Source organism: Carassius gibelio, chromosome B6 (assembly GCF_023724105.1).
Source record: "Carassius gibelio isolate Cgi1373 ecotype wild population from Czech Republic chromosome B6, carGib1.2-hapl.c, whole genome shotgun sequence".
NCBI lineage: Eukaryota > Metazoa > Chordata > Actinopteri > Cypriniformes > Cyprinidae > Carassius > Carassius gibelio.
The window spans coordinates 24,575,379-24,593,626 of record NC_068401.1 but is presented as its reverse complement, the minus strand read 5'-3'; the positions used below and the strand labels follow the sequence as shown (position 1 = coordinate 24,593,626).

The following is an 18,248-nucleotide window of genomic DNA, read 5'->3' as shown; positions in this document are numbered from 1 at the left end:
TACCACAATGCATAGCGGCTTGACGTGTCATCAAGCAAACATGGCTGCGTCCTAAAAACAATAATGGTTTTCTACTCGGATTTCAATTCTTCCATTATCACTTCTAACAAACTGGTCGATTCGAATGAAACAGTCGAATTTAAAAAGATGATTTACCGATTACGTTAGCGGTCTAATAAAACGAAACTTCTACAGCGGGTGTCAACGAAAAAACTCGTTGTCTTTTTTCTCAATGGTGAAATATGGAAGCAGTGCAGTCACCTCTCGGGTTTCCACGTTGCGTTTTAAGGACTGAGATTTACTCACGACATATTTGATTCATCCAGAGGAACTTCACGACGCTTAAACGGGCAAAAAGAGCATTCAGTTCTAATTTTGGTTTAGAAAAGCGATGTTTAGTCCTGTAAAATCATCGTATTCCAGAGTGAGCCCATTGATTGTTAATAGGGAGCTGGGGAAGACCAAGATGAGATAGCAATAGGTGAAACGCATTCCTTTCACAGTAAACGAAACTCGGTTCACTAAAGATCAGGAGGTTTCACGTACCAATACTAAGCTTTACAAGGCAACCGTGGTCATGTTTGGAGATCTTTTTGAGGAGGACGGGGATAGCTTTTCCTCTACATCTGGCAAAGGTGTGAAGGGGAGAGAGTGTGAGCCTCCACCACCCAGAGGGAAAATCAAACTCTGCGGGATCAAGAATCAGGGTGGCACCTGTTACCTCAACTCCCTGATCCAGACTTTGCTGTTCACACCAGAGTTTAGGGGTAAGACGGGCTGACAATAAATCACATTTTTCATTACCGTTTAAATAATTAGTTTGTCTAAAATGAACGTTTTGTCATTATTTACTTAGTTCTCAGTAGAATTCTGGCCTTTCTAATTTATAGAATTCATAATAAAGCTTCGAACGTTTATGAATCTTTTGTGTCGGAGCTAGAGAAGTCTCGTGACTTTACTACGCGACGCTTCGTTATGTCATATATCAATCTCGATGGTTCGTTTTTTTGCTGAACGCATGAACCCATGTCTAAAATGGTTAACAGGTCTCGAGTATCAATTTTAATGAAATTGAAAAATTCGTAACGTTCATGGGCCAGAAACGCACAAAACAGACTACAAACTGTTGAAAGAACACACTTTCCAGATAAATGTTATATTAAATGATATTAAGTCATTTGTAGATTACACTTTCATGATAACATTTGCAGTTGTCTTGTAAAAGGTTATGTTTGGGCTCGATACTTCATGTATTGATTCCAAACTGATGATTTGTTCAGGAATCAGTTTCAACTTTCTGTTAGCTGCTAAGATTAACCCTGAATGACAATTCTGACTTGTTTGTCCAACAAAGATGTTGATAAATTCAGAAGACTTGAAGGGTCATATGAATCACTTATTCTTTTCTAATTACTTTACTGTAAGTTTGAAGCTTGATAGCCCAAGTTATATTGATGGAGTGACCAAGAATAAAAGAAAACAAACCCATATAGGACATAATTTTCTTTTTGGGGTGAATTAATTTTTATGGTGTTATGACATCATTTGTTTTTTCTTACAGAGGAGCTGTTCTGTCTCGGGCCGGATGAATTAGGATGTCTGGCTGACAAGGACAAACCAGAGGCAAAGGTGTGTGTAAGTGGGAGATGAATAAAAGGCTTTCTAAGTTTGTTTTTATACAGACCAGATGAATAGATGTTTATGGTTCTGTATGATCTCAGGTCCGTGTGATTCCTCTGGAGCTTCAGAGACTGTTTTCTCATCTGCTGCTGGTGGATGAACAAACCGCCTCCACGACAGACCTGACCGACAGTTTTGGCTGGACGAACAATGAGGTACAAAGACTTGTGATCTATACTTACTGTCCATTTAGCAGGTACTTTTCATCTAATGGTGAGCGATTGCAAAGATAGTGCCTTTGTAATCTGGGGTTAAATGGTTCCCCTGGGGTCGCATGGGTCACTGGGTAATAGCATCTATGATGTAACTGAATGATCTTACTCAAGGCAAAATCAGCAGCTGTTCATTGAAACTACACCTTTGAGAAATTCCCCTTTCCTCCTTCATATATGAAATAGGAATGAGTGCTTTACTCTGGTTTGAGAAGTCAAAATGTGTGCTTGTAGACCAGACAGTGGCTCGCAAATCAAACAGTGTCTGGTTAAAGTTCGAGTCGGACGATCACACAGCTCGTTCAAATCTTTGGTCTTATGTTTTGATTTCGTCTTTAGGAGATGGGTCAGCAGGATGTGCAGGAGCTGAACCGGATCCTGTTCAGTGCTCTGGAGAGCTCTTTAGTAGGCACTTCAGGCAGCAGTCTCATACACCGGCTGTACCATGGGACGCTTGTCAACCAGATCACCTGCAAGGAGTGTGGCAACATCAGCGAGAGACAGGTCAGAAAGAAGAATGTGCCCTTGTTTTTACCAATACTTATTTTTGCTTCCAGCAGTCCAACTGTGACAAATATAACCAGCACAAAAACAGAGCATATTTATTATTTATGATACACTGTTCAAAAATTTGGGGTCTTTGTTTATTTCCTTGTTTATTTTTTTAAAAGAAATTAATAATTTTATAAGCAAAGGACACAATAATGTGACCAAAAGTGATAGTAAAGACATTTATTATGTTACTTTCAATAGATTTAATGAATGCTTTTATTTCTGTTGTCTCAGGAGGACTTTCTGGACCTGACTGTGTCAGTGCGTGGTGTGAGTGGGCTAGAGGAGGCGCTGTGGAACATGTTTGTGGAGGAGGAGATGTTCGAGGGTAATAACCTGTACCGCTGCAGCAGATGTGAGCAGCTGGTTCGGGCCGCTAAGGTCAGTCACATCGCAGAACTCAGACTCTTTTTATCTGAGGTAAAAGTGTTCATTTGTCCTTCGAGGCTTTACACAATGGAGAATTTTTGCAAAATTAGTCATAATACTGTTTAGAAGATTATGGTCAGTAAGATTTTTTTCCTGTTTTTGAGTTGTCTTTTATGTAAAACAGTAACATTGTGAATTATTGATACAATTTAAAATAACAGTTTTCTATGCTTTAATATGTAATTTATTCCAATATGCTGATTTGGATTTTGACATTTTGTTTGATCACAGATGAAAACAGTTGTGCTTAATATTTTTATGAAATCCATGATGCAGTTTTTATATGTATTCTACATAATTTTATAGGTCAAGAAAATTTTAATTTGATTCCACATGTAATATGATCCATATTAACGTGAATGGCACTAAATAATTATTCTAGATACACATTCAGATGAATATAAACCTCCTTAATTTTGTCTTATGTTGCAGTCTGCTAAACTGAGACAACTTCCACCATTCCTGACCATTTCTTTGTTGAGGTTCAACTTTGACTTTGCCAAGTGTGAGCGCTACAAAGAGACCGGGAGCTACGTTTTTCCTCTTATATTCAACCTCAGACCATTTTGTGAGCAGGTACCAGAGCCCAGTCACACACACATACATTTTCCAAGCTCTCCAGCCAAGTAAGAGAAGTCTGTGTTATTGGTGGAGATTCTGCACTGAACAGTGCATGATATCTGGTCATGTATTGTAAAGTGCACTGCAAGCTCAGAGTAACTATCCTGTTAGCAGCTGTTAGATTATTTCAAGCAGAGACTTCGAACTCTTTCATCACTAGTAAACTAGAAGCACAGCTCTAGATGGAGAGCTATAATGACCACATCAGCTCAGTTTCAAAGCAAGGTATTAACAGATGCTGTGTTTCCAACAGAACAATTGGCCCGACTCAGAGTATTCATACGAGCTCTTCTCCGTCATCATACATAAAGGAGGTTGTTATGGAGGTCATTATCATGTCTACATCAAAGACATCGATCAGCTCGGCCACTGGGAGGCACCGGTCAGTCTTTTGTTATTTTATTGCAGTCTCTGTGTATGGTATGATATTAACCAGTCCAATCCAAAAGTGACAAGTTTTTTTGTTTTTTGTTTTTTTTTTCAGGAGGAAGAGGTAAAAGTGAAGGTGAGAACCCAGAGACAAGAGGACAAAGTTGGTGAAAAAAAGAAAGAGAGTGAAAATTCTGTTGACACCGAGGATCCCCTTTCTGTTCTCACTGATGTTCTGGCTCAGGTATGCCATTACACTATAAATCTCTACAGCTAGTGGATGTTTTAAATATTATTAACACTTGAAATTATGAGCATATTCTATGTTTTGAAAGGCAAGACAACTGTAATTATTATTTCTTACATTTTGCTGGCATAAAATTCATACGCTGATTTTTCACTTTTTTTTTTTTTTTTGTCAGGAGGAGTCCAAATCTGTTCTTGTAGACCAGCTGGGCCAAAAACTGATGAATAAAACAGGCATGCCGTGGAGCAAAAAATATAAAAAACAGTATGGCACCATCAGCAAGGTTGGGTTTCTAAATTTGTGTACTTTTCATCACACAGATACAGTAATAGATGTTCTAAAGTTTGGGGCCAAGGAGGTTATTTATAAAAAAAAAAAAATATATATATATATATATATTTGTAAACTTTATTCAGCAAGAATGCATTAAATTGATCAAAAGTAGCAGTGATTTTTTTTTAAATCTGTCTTTTCATATATTACTGTATTTTTGATTAAATAAATGAAGCCTTGTTTAACATTTAAAACTGATCCTAAATCCTAAAATTGATCCACAGTGCCTTAAAATATTACAATTACTAGAGTATATAAGTAAATGATACTAATATTATCAATAATATTAGCAGTGCTGCAGTATATCATTTTACTTTTATAGTTGAAAAATATTATCAATAATATTAGCAGTGCTGCAGTATATAATTTTACTTTTATAGTTGAAATGCTAGAATAGTGTAATTGAAGGAAAGTATTCGTGCTGACCGTTTTGTAATTCTTCAGTTTCTTCAGAACCACCCTGAAGTGTTTCTGCTGGTCTCCAATGGAACCCGTGTAGCTCTGAAAGCTGCTGGTCCTGCAACAACAGAACCCAGTCCAACAGAGCCAGGCAGTTCAGCTTCAGCCAATAACAGCCCAGACAACACCGAGCTGCAAACAGCAGGAGACACTGAAGGCCCTGATGGATGTCATTGGTTTGACCTGAATGACTCCACTGTGACTGCCATTTCAGAGAAGGACATAGAGAAGCAGTTTCAGGGAAAAGAGAGTGCCTACATGCTCTTTTACAGGAAGACAACCATGAAAAGACCTCCAGAAGGTATGTTGTGTGTATGTGCACAGGGTCCAGCTTTAACTCTTTGTCACACCTGTCGATAGGCATTTTTTACCACATGTGAAACAAAAGCTAATGTGCTTTGTGTAACTTTTAGTGCTTCGACTCTTTGTGTGCACATGTGGTGCAAATCCATTTAAATACTGAAACGTGATTATTCATAATATTTATGTATCTTTTTAAACAGCCATAGGAAACCCTGCGTACAAAGTGCCTCCTCACCTGGTGGAGATGGTACAAGAGATGAATGCAAGACTTCAGCAGAGAAGGTAGCTTTATATACACTCAAGCACTCACACGCTCAGCATTGGGTGTTTCATGCAATGTTTAAACCATCTATCTCTTGTAGAGCTGAGTTTGATGCCAGCAGCAACAGTGTTGAAGTGCGGCTGCATCTGGCCCCTCATTACCACTACCAAAATGGAGCCCTGCACCCCATATCTCCAGATGAAGACTCCATCATCACAGTCACCTTTGACCGCCGAAAGACTGTGGGAGACCTGCGATTGGCCATCTACCAGGTGACATCACTAATCTATTTCTATTCCTCTTTCCTTAGCTGTGCTCACACATACTGCAGTTTCTCAGTAACAGTACGACCTAATGGCATTTATTTTCAGTGATAGTGGATGGTCTTTTTTGGCTACATGAGCAAAAACAGTTTTAATGGTGATGATTTAGTTTAGTTCTGACAGAATATGTTGCGTTTTCTCTGACCTTTTGACCTTGGTTTCATAGATGCAAGATCTTTGGGAAGGAGACATGGCATTGACATTGGCTAAGAACGTGCCAGCTGGGTTACATTTGTATGACACATTGACAGGTGAAAACACACCATTTATACTGGTGCACTTTTTGTAAAGCCCTCTTAGACACCCTTGACTCAAATGTTCGGGGTCAGTGAGATTTTTTTTTTTTTTTAATTATTAGTATTATTTCAAAGACATTAAAATGTATTCAGCAGAGACATTAAATTGACCAAAGGAGATTGTGTCATAACATATATCATATAATATATCAGTTATCATTTGTCATATATCATATCACCTCTCATATCATATCTCATCATATAATTGTCATGTATTATATCTTATCATATCATATCATATCTACTTCAAATAAATGCTGTTCTAGAAATGGCTGATGGAAAGTCAACTTTGCCATAACTAAAATAAATTCAATTTTAAAATATATTCAAATAGAAAACATTTAGATTAAAATACCTTGGCAAACATAAGAGACTTTTATTAAAAAAAAAAAAAAAAACATTATAAAATCTTACTGATGCCAAACTTTTCAGCAGTAATGTACAATTATTGATTCTGGATGGTTATTTATGTCTCTCGTGTTGTTTCAGATGACCAGATCTCCCTGTATAGTGCTGGTGTGTCTAATGGCTCTGATCTCTTTGTGTGGAATGGAAGAGAGGTGGGCACCTACTTCATCTTTGAATAAAATTTATAATATATCTTTTCTATCAAAGAGTTTGAGTCGGTGCTCTGCTTGTGCTCATTTGAAGCATCTGTGAACCTCTCTCGTAACTGGCCATAAGTTGGATGCTGATGTAACTGACTGTGATACTACGTAACTTGCCCACAAATAAACACAGTTCCTCACGATCTTGGTTTATAAATCTTACTCCTAGTTTTGAGAACATACAGACATCCAAAGTCGTTTGATTTAGCATCTTTTTTCGGAGCATAACGGTGAAGTCAGTATTTCTGGCTTAATACTTTCATTGCTTCTTTGTATGTAACGAGCTAGATAAGGCGCCAGCTTTGAAATCGGCATATCGTTGGTGGAAAAAAGATATATGTGGATTCCAATTTAAATTAGTTAAACCTGAATATATGTTTACTCCCCTTTCTTTCAGGTCAGTGGTGTGGCAGTGAAAACTGGCCTCGAATGGGAGCCTGTTTTGCTCACTGTGTTGCGTCCCTCTTTGGAGGAGCTGGGATGTGAGGATGGGTCAGGGGTCGAAGACACTGATGGATCCGGTCTGGTGCGTTCCATGAAGGGCTTTGCTGGTGGGGCCACTCTGAGTACAGTGCTCGAGGCTTTAGGACCTCAAGAGGCCTTACTGTGCCAGGAGCAGAGCCGTCCAGGGGCCACTGGGGGCGGGGCGAGTGGGTGGAGGGTTTTCCCTCCTCAAGACATGCAGAGGACACTGAGAGAGCTGTCTCTGAAGGACGGGGACGCTCTACTGCTACTGCAGCCAGAGGAAATAGACAGCAGGTAAAAGCAGCAGTTTCATGACTCGATACCATTATTTAACACGGCAAAAGTTTCTATTAAACACACTTCTTTTATCTATTTGAAGGGATAGTTCACCAAAAAAATGAATACTACCCAATGATATAATCAGCCTCAAGCCATGTGACTTTATTCTTTCCAGTGCCAAAATGTCCTGGCTCTTCCAAGCTTTATAATGGCAGTGAATGAGGGTAAAGATTTTGAAGCCCAAAAAAGTGTGTCCATCCATCATAGTGATCCATGTGGCTCCGGGGGGTTAATAAGGGCCTTCTGTAGTGAATTGATGCATTTCTATAAGATAAATATCCGTATTTAAAACTTTATAAACCCTAATCTCTAGCTTCCACTTATTGTTGTATGTGCATACACGAGAGTTTTTTCTTTTTTTTAAGTTTAAAGGTTTAGTTCACCCAAAAATGAACAAAAATTAAAATGTTTGGAAAATTAACGAAACTGAACAATAATTTTCATTGAAATAATCATTTAACTGAATGTAAACAGTCAGTAATAAAATAAAGAACAACAACAACAAAAAAATTCTATTGTGGTTTTATTATTATTATTATTATTCTCAATACAATTTACATATTTTGACATCAGTGTCTGTTTAAAAATGGCTTAACTTGTCTTATGTAATTACATTCATAAAAGTTATCACATTGTCTTGATATTGTGATGAGATATTAATGCAATACTGTGATGACTTTTAAAAGTAACAACACCGATACTGGAGAATAAAATACGTACTGTATACATTGATATAATAAGGAAAAACCATGATTTTCCACAGTATCTTCAGCCTCAGCGGTGACATGGTTACTGTGACAACGCCCTCAGACTGCCGCTGGCTGCAGGTGGAGTTTTGCCCACAGAGTGCAACGAAGGAGGAAGAGGAGGAGGAGGAGGAGCAGGGGAAGAAAAGGAGTAAAGTCTCAGCCTCAGGGAACATGGTAAGAATTAAAGCATGCATGTACAAACAGACACACACTGTTGTTTTTGAATTATTTACATTCTATTATAATCATTAGTAATTTTGTAGTACCGTATTATTCGGACTATAAGTCGCACCTGAGTATAAGTCGCATCAGTCCAAAAATACGTCATGATGAGGAAAAAAACATATATAAGTTGCACTGGACTATAAATCGCATTTATTTAGAACCAAGAGAAAACATTACCATCTACAGCCACGAGAGGGCGCTCTCTGTTTTCAGTGTATACTACAGGAGCACTGAGCAGCATAGAGCGCCCTCTCGCGGCTGGAGATGGTAATGTTTTCTCTTGGTTCATGTCTCTTGGTTCTTGTCAAATTAATTTTGATAAATAAGTCGCACCTGACTATAAGTCGCAGGACCAGCCAAACTATGAAAAAAAGTGCGACTTATAGTACGGAAAATACGGTAATTATAATATAATAATCCTTTTGAAAGAATTCATTTTAATAGTTTCAGGTTTAATAATTTGTCATTTTTATTAGTTTTTGCTTTTATATTTAGTCTTGGTTTATCAGCTTCACTTATAGTAATTTTAGTACATCTTATATTTATTTTATTTCAGTTTTGTCCGTTTAGTACTTTATTTTAGTTGACAGTAGTACGGTGTTGTACACAGTTTCAGATTGTAGTACAGGTGTCTTGATTTGCTGTGACTCTTGCAGCTGCTGGCGGAGGTGAAGGAAAAAGCTCTTGAGGAACTTCGCTTACAGGATGAGCTCAGTGGTAATAACACTACATAATAATACTCAATAATATCTAGTAATAGACAATAATGCTCATTAACAAGGAAATGCTCAATAGTACTTCTCATAGACTTTCTCTGTTTCAGCATTGCCTAGAAAAAAAGCTTTTCAGTTTCATGATATTTTTAAAACTGAGGAGCATAAATGAGTGCATGTGCATCAGGGAAGAGCTTTTGTCTTCCTTGTGTTCAGATCAATCTCATATTTTCTTTTTTATTCTGTTTAGGTGTTGAATGTTGTCTGAGGCAAATGGATAGAACTGGAAAGCTTTTACCACCAGGTACCTTCTCAAAACAGTCATATGCACCCTTGCTAATGTGATCCCTCTAAAGGTTTACATGCTAAACGGCTTTCTGTGTGTTCTAGTGCATGAGCATTTGAGTGTTCGGGATGCAGGGATCAGGTTGATGACTTCACTCTACTTGTGTCCTGGACCAGTGCCAACAGAAACACAGGTGCGTCCGTCCATACAATTTGCGCATGTGTGAATGTAATGCAGAATGCATATCACAACTTTTCTGTAATAAGAAGATATATTTTTTCTATGCAGTTGTTCTTGTACTTCAGTGTTGGTCTAGCGCCCTCAGTTGGTCAGGAGCTAGAGATTATTGTAGAGGAGTCTCTAACAGTCAAAGAGGTAACCTCTGGATTTTGTATTAAATTTAAGCTGTTCTTAAAAAAAGTGTTTAAAAATTCTGGTTCCCCTTTTTCCAGTGCCTTAAGGAAATGTTGCAGATGGCCAAACTTGACGGTAAAATCGGTCAAATGTTTGGTTTATAACAGCACATTTAACTTGTCTAGCTTTCTCAGCTTTGTTAATGAAACCTGTTTCTCATTCTAGGTGAGTCATGGCACTTAAGAAGAGTGGACTGGTGTGAGGAAATTGGAGAGCCACTTATGGATGAGGTATTTTAAATAATAATCTCTATAAATTCATACCAATCCACTAATCTCTTTCTCAGTTTGCTTTGATTTCAAATATTTGACTCCTGTTTGCTCTCATCTCCCAGCATGCATCTCTGAAAGAAGCAAAGGTCATGCATGGGGACACACTGGTGCTGGTGGAGGGGCGTCTGCCTCCAAAGGTGCGTTTTCAGTTTTGGATGATTTCTTACGTAGGAAGGAAATAAAACTTTTCATACAGCTTTCTATCATCTAATCTTAATTTCAGGGTTACCTCAAACTGTCTGTGAAGCTGTACATAGACGCGATTGACAGCTCCAGTGTTCCAGAGCTGAACCACACAGCAGAGTCCCTGAGCATCGAGGGACTCACCACAGGTTCGACTTCTAGAACATTTTCTAAAATCCAAGTGAGATTCATGTTGTTTCTACCTGATGATGACTGCTTGGGTGATATCTCTGGTTTGTGCTTGTTTCTATGTGTGTTTCAGAGGGGTCTGGATCAGAGATGAGATTCATTGGTCATGTGGAGATATCAGAGGAGGCTTCCCTTGATGATCTCAAGACTCAGGTTGGCAATCACTCATCGCAGCATTAATGATTCAAAAGATAATCATGACTTAAAGATGAAATGTGTAATTGCAGTAATGTTTCCCAACACCTTCCCCACATAATCCTACCAGCCCTTCCAAACAGAATATATACAAATACCTGTCACAGGTCCTGATTTTGTGTGATAATTTGGTTTTGATAATGACCACTGTGTATGTTTATACTGTAACACTAGATGACACAAAATATACAAACAACGGCATCAAAGTGTACAAAGGTTACAGTGTTTGCACAGGAACAGTCTTTTATTTAAATCTATCTATATTGTGTTTATTTACTGAGTTTAATTTCTTTGATAATTGGTCAGATTAATCCTGGATTCAAATGTATCTCTATTTTTTTTGGGGCAAAAATAGCTAAATCTGTTGGACAGTTTCTACATATACACGTTTTGTATTCTATTTTATTTTTGTAAAAATAAACGTTTATTCTAATATCAATATGTGTCAAGAAAAGCGGCCAAATGTTTTCTATTTGGTTCATTTCCCTATACTTTTAGGGTGTGTTCACACTTGTAGTTCAGTTCGTTTTGTTCATTTGGTCTGGACCAAAAAGGAAAATAATACATTTGGTCCTGGTCCGCTTCGCATTCACATTAGCATTTTTATGCTAGTTATAGTGATACTTTCACAACCTGATTGATTAGCTTGAATGATTTATATATCGTGATGGAACTCACCGAACACCCTAAACAAAAGGTGTGTTAGACTTAAAGCAGCGCTGTGGGTGTATGATATCAAAGCACCCAATAACCGAATGGAAAGCGCCACTTTGTCAAACACACACGTTCATTCTTGCGTGTGCATGATATAATTTTATGTTCACCACCTGCAAACTCACAAGGAGCTCATAAAAAGCACTTTACCTCATTGTTGCTCCACGTTTGCCTTCAGATAATTAAATTTTGGTTACACCGTGTCGTCAAATCATGTCTCATAATGTTGCATCTTGTAATTACTTCCTGTTTTTGGTTCGTTTAGAAATATTTGGTCCTTGTTGCATTCATATATCATCAGAACCGCACCACAGTTCATTTGGAAGTGGACCGAGAGTCATCTTTTTAGCGGTCTCGGTCTGCTTGTTTGGTGCAGAGCAGGGTTCAGCACTAACAGACCCTTAGTTTACTCAGAAAGGCAGCGTACAAATTGCATATTTAGCGCTGTCAAATAATTAATTGCGATTAACCACATCCAAAATAAGTTTTTGTTTACATAGTATATGTGTGTACTGTGTATATTTATGCATGTGTATATATATTCGAAATATTTGTTTATATATTAAATATATTTTTATATAATAGAAATTATATAAATATATACATTTAAATGTATGCAAATATTATGTAAACAAAAACTTTTATTTTGGATGTGATTCATCAAAATTAATCGACATCACTCTACACATTAAACTGGAATAAGAGAAAATATTTGAACACAAAAAATTATACACACTTCACCTTTATGAGTACACTTATCACCCATTACTCATTTAATGATTAAACAATTGAAAGAAAAGGTAAAGAAACTAGTGACAAAAGAAGTACTGTACACTTCCATTCAAAGTTTTGAGGTCAGCGGGATTTATTTATATATTGGAAAAAAAAATACTTTTAAGGAATTCTATCTAAAAATGCTGTTTCTTTTGAAATTTGGAACTGTTTTCAACATTAATAAAGCAACAAATCGGCATATTTTAATCATTTCAGAAGGATCATGTGACTGAAGACTGTAGTAATGATGCTAAAAATTCAGCTTCAGATTTTTGCTCAAACAAATGACCTTGGTGACCATCTTTCAAAACCCAACCCAAAACTTTTGAACAGTATGGTATGCTTACTGATCTGTTACTGCTGTATCAGATCAGTATAACCACTGCACCCACCATCTCTTGAGAAAAGCCTCATTTGTGTTCTTGTAGATGATGACTCTGCCGGCACTTCAGGATGTTTGTGTGCCCAGTCCTGCATTTCTGCGTGTATGGCTGCTAGAGGGCAAGAAACTGTCCAGGATACTCAGAGGAAACCAGCAGACACTCAGGTTGATAGCTCTGGATTTCCTCAATGCTCATGAATGGTGCTGTGATGGTGATAAAAGCATGTGAAACATTTCATTGTATATTGGGTTGAAGTCGAACTTCTTTTGCTGTAGGAAGCTGAAGCTGGGGAATGGGGTGGAGGTGTGTGTTCAGAGGCTGATGAACGAGGAGAACCTGGGGTGAGTCTCTCTGACTGCAATACAGATAATGAGGCGATTGACCGAAACTGTTTTGCAGTTCGAAAAAAACACCAATCATTCTTTTCTCTTTATCTGTGCAGCCTGAAGGATTTATTGCTGAGGGTTCAGATGGGGGTGCCAGGAGAGAAGGCGTATTATCCTTCTGAGGAGTTTTTGTGGGATGCAGGGCGGGACGGTACCCCCAGGGGCCTATACGCTGCTCTGGCATCCCGGTACGGTCTCACTCCTGACAACCTGCTCCTGGCTAAACACCTGCCTGACAAACACACCTGGATGCCCATTTCCAATTGGGTGAGTAAAGAGAGTGAAAATGGGAATACAGTTGAGTTGAGTATACTTGAATAATCACTTCTGAATAATCCCAGACTCAGCAGGTCTCCAAAAAAAAGAAGAAGAGGAAAGCTGAGAGTCTCCAAGCTGCTCCCTTCTACCTGAAAGATGGAGATACAATAGGTGTCAAGGTAAATTAAAAAATCTGTTTAAATACTATTGGGAAGCTGTAGGAACTATGTTTGAAATTCCAGTCGGCTGTTGGTTTATGTTTGCTCCCTCTTTTGTGCTATTTTAAGTTACTTATAGAAAATATTTTCTTTAAAGTTAACAGTGCAATATCACATTTGCCACATTGCTGGGTGTTTCAGCAATGCCTTACTCACTTTTTTGGTTTTGTTTGTATTTGCATGTGTGTAGAATCTGCTAATAGACAATAATAAAGAATTCACTACTCTGGAAGACGAGATTGGTCAGCAGAGCCTCAGGCAGGAGGCAGCGAATCACAACACAAGGTGCATCCTTTTTTTTGTTACCAATATTACCAGATACAGGTTTGTCAGTGTTTGCTGATTTCATTTGATTAAATGTGTCGTAAAAAAGAAATGTTGCAACATTTGGTCTTTGTCAGTAATATATACATTTTTATTTTGTATATTTATTAATCTAGGATACATTAAATTAATTTTATAAAGACATTTATAATGTTTCACTAATATGCTGTTCTACTTTTTGAAAGTATCAAGCTTTCCACAAAAGATGGCACAACTATTTTCAACATTGATAAAAGTAATGATATTGAATAATTCATGCATATACATTTTAGAATAATTTCTGAAGGATCATGTGACACTGAAGACAGCTGAAAATTCAGCTTTCCGTTCACAGGACGGATGACCGACGAATTGGGATATTGCTTAGACCAATCTACTTTGAGTGTAAACTAAATGAGCCAGTGCACATTGGCATGTGATCACTGCATCCAGCTGCTGCTGATCACTGATAGCTGCATCGGCGGGTGACCAGACTTTTCTGGGGAGGAAGACATTGGGGAAGCATGACCTGATCATCATGTTACTTAGGGGTCAAGGAGGCTAAATCCTCCACGGCCCCCCTCTATACCCTCTTGGGACCTGACTCTAGTGCTCACAGCACTACAGCAGGGCCTATTTGAACCTTTGCAGACAGTTAAACTGAAGTTTCTGTCAATGAAGACTCTGCTCCTGCTTGCACTGGCCTCCATCAAGAGGGTAGGGGACCTGCATGCATTTTCGACCAACGACTCGTGCCTAAAGTTCGGGTGGCTTATTCCCAATTAACCCTGAGGCCCTGGCCCAGCTATGTGCCCAAGGTTCCCACTACTCCCTCCAGGGATCAGGTGGTGAGCCTGTGGTGAGAACGGATAAAAGCTTCAGTACCTCAAACCAGCTCTTCGTCTGTCATGGAGGCCGCCAGAAGGGCAGTACCTTCTCCAAGCAGAGGATGGCCCACTGGATAGTGGATGCCATCACCCTGGCTTATCAGGCACAGGGTGTGCCCTGCCTGTTCAGGTTGCAAGCTCACTCAACTAGAAGTGTTGCATCCTCCTGGGCGCTGGCCTGTGGTGCCTCGCTGACAGATATTTATAGAGCCTGTTGAGCTCCACTATCCCCTCGGCAGCCAGATGTGGTGGAGCGTCCAGCACCATGGCCTCACTTGATGAATCCACGAGAATCAGTAGAGGGCTGGATTCCATATGTAGAGATCTAAGTGGTTCCCATGTGTGTAAAGCCCATTGTATAGCCTCAGAGTCCGTGTTTCCCCAGCAGACATCTGCCAATTCTAAGAGTGTCACAAACACCTCCAATCTTCCATATGCACCTAACGGTTGTTCATATGTGTGTAATTGCTTCCAAAATCACATTCAGGAGACTGTGACTTCCACAGCTTCCCTGTTCCAAGTAGAGGGGGTATGTTTTCCCAGTATCATCCAGTCTTAATAGGTAGTGCCATAGTAGCGGTAGCTGGTCTTCTTGTGCCGAGCCCTGGGCTGCACCAGAAAATAGGGGAGCAGGTGGCCTTCAAAGGACACTGAAATGGGGGTCGCTGTGGCCCTTTGTTAGGGATCCCAATTCGTCGGTCATCCTATGTGACGTCGAGAGTGACCGACTGAAAGAGAACGTCTCAGTTCATTCCCTGAAGGAGACGTCACGTCCCGTCGCGACAGCTCCTGTACCATCGCTGAGCGGCCGGGTCACCTGCTCAGCTCCTCAGCGAAAAGCTGAATATGCAGTGCACCTGCTTTCTACTTATACTCACACTGTGATCAGCGGCAGCTGGATGCAGTAATTGCATGCCAATGTGCTTTGGCTTGTTTAGTTTACACTCGAAGTAGATTGGTCTATCTAAGCGATATCCCAGTTCATCAGCCATCCGACGTGACGTCTCTGTTTCCTCCTTCAGGGAACGAGGTTTACCACACGTAACAAGTCATTTTTAAATATATTAAAATAGAAAACAGTTATTTTAATTGGTAATATGTATTTTTGTTACACACTTTTGTATGTACTTTTGATCAAATAAATGCAGTCTTGGTGAGCGTAAGATTGTTTTTTCAAAAACATTTAAAAGTCTTACTAACCACATTTTTTGTACATGATTTGTTGTCCACTAGGGGGCATCTTGCCACTGGAGACTATTCAAAAGACATTGGGTCCAAGAAGTCGGGCCCAACTAAAAACCGGAAACCAGAGGTGGCCTTATCAATCAATGTGGGGGTGTTCAGGTAACCCACCCCACCCTGTGAACTTTAGAGCTGCCATTTGGTTCTCAAAACCCTCATTAAGGCCGCTGAGGTGCCATGGGACAGACTGTCCCACTGAGTCACAGCAACGAAGCCAAACCGAAAACCAGGAAACCCAGCCTGTGAAAAATATGATTCTTTGGGCACGGGATGCTGATCCATGATTTAATTTTAAGTGGAAATATCATCTTCAGTCACTGAGATTTCTTGAATCTTGCACATTTTCTTTGCCCTTTTATATGCAATTCATTCCTGGAGCAAATATTTGTACCCTACAAGACCAGATCAGTTTCAGCCTATGCCAATGGATTTATCCTCACTTCTGCATTTTTTTTTTTTTTTTTTTACAAAAATCATCACAATACTGTATGGAAGATGTTTTATTCCGATATCTTTAATTACTGTATGTGCAGTTCTTTATCATTCATAATGTTTTAATTCACTCAAAAATAAAATTCTGTGATTATAAACTCAACCCCATATGATCTCAGACTGTATTTTAGGCTGTTGTTCAGTCATAATATTTCTGTTCGTCCAGTACAAGAGTCATCAATACTTCTCATTGATTGTACAGTGTTTTTAGTGACTGAATGTGATGCATCATTTTCAGGTCTAAGTGAAAACACTGAAATATCAGTAAATATTAATGTTTTTGTCTCTTTCTCACAAAGCTTTCAAGAACTTGGATTAATGATCACTGGTCATATGGATATTCATTGTGTGTAATTTTTTTGTTCTCCTAATGAAGGCGAGTGAATGATGACAGAATTTTTATTTTTTAACCTTTCCATATCTGTCATTGTCAAATAAGATTAAAAACCTATTTTCTTATGTTAGTAGTTCTCTGCCACCTTTACAACCAAAATGAATGGATTTCTCAGAACATTGTGGTTGATCCTTTCCCACTGTAGGAAATCAGCTGTGTGCTGAAATAGTGCAGAGAGAAAGAAATGCTGTTTTATAACCAAAAAACCTTTAGCCCTCTAAACCCTTTTTAATGAGAATCCAGCAAGGATTATAATACTGCATAATTTTGTTATTGTAATTGCACAAACATAAAAGAAAATAGTCCTTTATATCAGACACATGCAAATCAGGGATGGATTTGTTTTCTTGCTGTTTTTATTCTTTATAAAGGAGAAAATAAAGACACTGATTGGAACTGAAATGGTTCTATGCACAAAAGCAAAAGAGTATTGTAAGAAACCGTTTTGTTTATGAATGAATTGCATGAGTAGTTAAATATTTTTTTTTGCCTTGTTTCTAATAAAAAGGTAATATTTTTTTTTAATTGCTGTTCAACAAGCATTATTGGGTATATAACTGCTACATTAGCTACATCCATGATTTTTGTTTCAGTTGTTTATTTTCCATTTATTGTTGCTTTTCGTTAAACAAGTATACAGATTATCTATATAATTTCTTTAGTGCTGTGGTTTTATTTACTGTTTAGTAGGTCCGGTGACTTGAATGAGAGGCAAATAATAAAAAAAAAAGTATGATTTTTCTCAGATTTTATTTTTATATTTATTTTATTAAAAGGTCTGCAGTATAATATTTAAATGGAATTAGGCCAACAGAATGCAAACAAGGCGTCGTTAAAAATGAGAGGAATTGTGCGAAAGACGTACAAGAGTAGGACGAGAGGTTTTTTTTAATGAACCTGAAGTCACGTTGGTATAGACGAGGTAAATTAATTAGTTTCTTCTTCTAAGCTGTTCCAGACATAGATGCTACTTTTAGGGCTAAAATGCTTTATGAATTAATCTTAATAAAACACATTCAGAGTCTAAAGTTATGAGTGATAAATCCATTATTTTTAGGGGTTTCTCTTAAATTCGCCAGTTAGGAGCTACTTGTAAAAATTTAAATAAAAAAAAATTAAAATAGTGAAGAAAAAAAAATCTAAAAGAATTTCCTTCTTCTGCTAAACATAAATTCTACTTTGAAGAAGGTGGAAAGCCGAACAGTTGCTGGTTCACATTGACTTCCAGAGTATTTTTTGTTTCTATCAGTCAATATGTCAAAGTCAAAATGGACCAACAACTGTTTGGTTACACAGATTCTTCAAAATATCTTCTTTTGTGTTCAGCACAAGAAAGAAGTTAATATAGGTTTTGGACAACATGTGAGTGTATAAACAGTGACAGAAATACAATTTTAGGGTGATCTATCCCTTTAATTCACATGGCAGCATGTAGCCTACTGTCCCTTTAAGACCTGTGCGCATCTGATATAC

The 18,248-nt window shown here is 38.2% G+C and overlaps 1 protein-coding gene across 2 annotated transcripts; it reads left to right on the top strand.

Moving 5' to 3' along the window:
* usp40 (ubiquitin specific peptidase 40) lies at positions 1–16,484 on the top strand. 2 transcript variants are annotated; one of them, XM_052559219.1, is made up of 31 exons: positions 1–767; positions 1,562–1,629; positions 1,722–1,835; positions 2,232–2,396; positions 2,679–2,825; positions 3,306–3,449; positions 3,748–3,876; positions 3,979–4,107; positions 4,286–4,393; positions 4,888–5,203; positions 5,406–5,487; positions 5,568–5,739; positions 5,957–6,041; positions 6,576–6,646; positions 7,092–7,453; positions 8,262–8,421; positions 9,129–9,189; positions 9,436–9,489; positions 9,576–9,664; positions 9,760–9,846; positions 9,924–9,960; positions 10,051–10,115; positions 10,220–10,294; positions 10,381–10,489; positions 10,603–10,682; positions 12,641–12,759; positions 12,871–12,936; positions 13,038–13,248; positions 13,323–13,418; positions 13,648–13,742; positions 15,881–16,484. In XM_052559219.1, the coding sequence occupies exons 1-31, from the start codon at positions 578–580 to the stop codon at positions 15,993–15,995; spliced, it is 3,801 nt and encodes a 1,266-aa protein (XP_052415179.1). In that variant the 5' UTR covers positions 1–577; the 3' UTR covers positions 15,996–16,484. The 2 variants fall into 2 exon arrangements, with proteins under 2 accessions (XP_052415179.1, XP_052415178.1); XM_052559218.1 differs by having other exon boundaries at positions 6–767; positions 1,562–1,635.
* Positions 16,485–18,248: the final 1,764 nt, after the last annotated feature.

Bases quoted from the DNA above. Each gene is read 5' to 3' on its own strand.
- usp40 (XM_052559218.1), top strand. From the start codon at position 578: ATGTTTGGAGATCTTTTTGAGGAGGACGGGGATAGCTTTTCCTCTACA. The intron at 12,937-13,037 runs GTGAGTCTCTCT...TTATCTGTGCAG, and splicing joins ATGAACGAGGAGAACCTGGG to CCTGAAGGATTTATTGCTGA. The intron at 13,419-13,647 runs GTAAATTAAAAA...GCATGTGTGTAG, and splicing joins GAGATACAATAGGTGTCAAG to AATCTGCTAATAGACAATAA.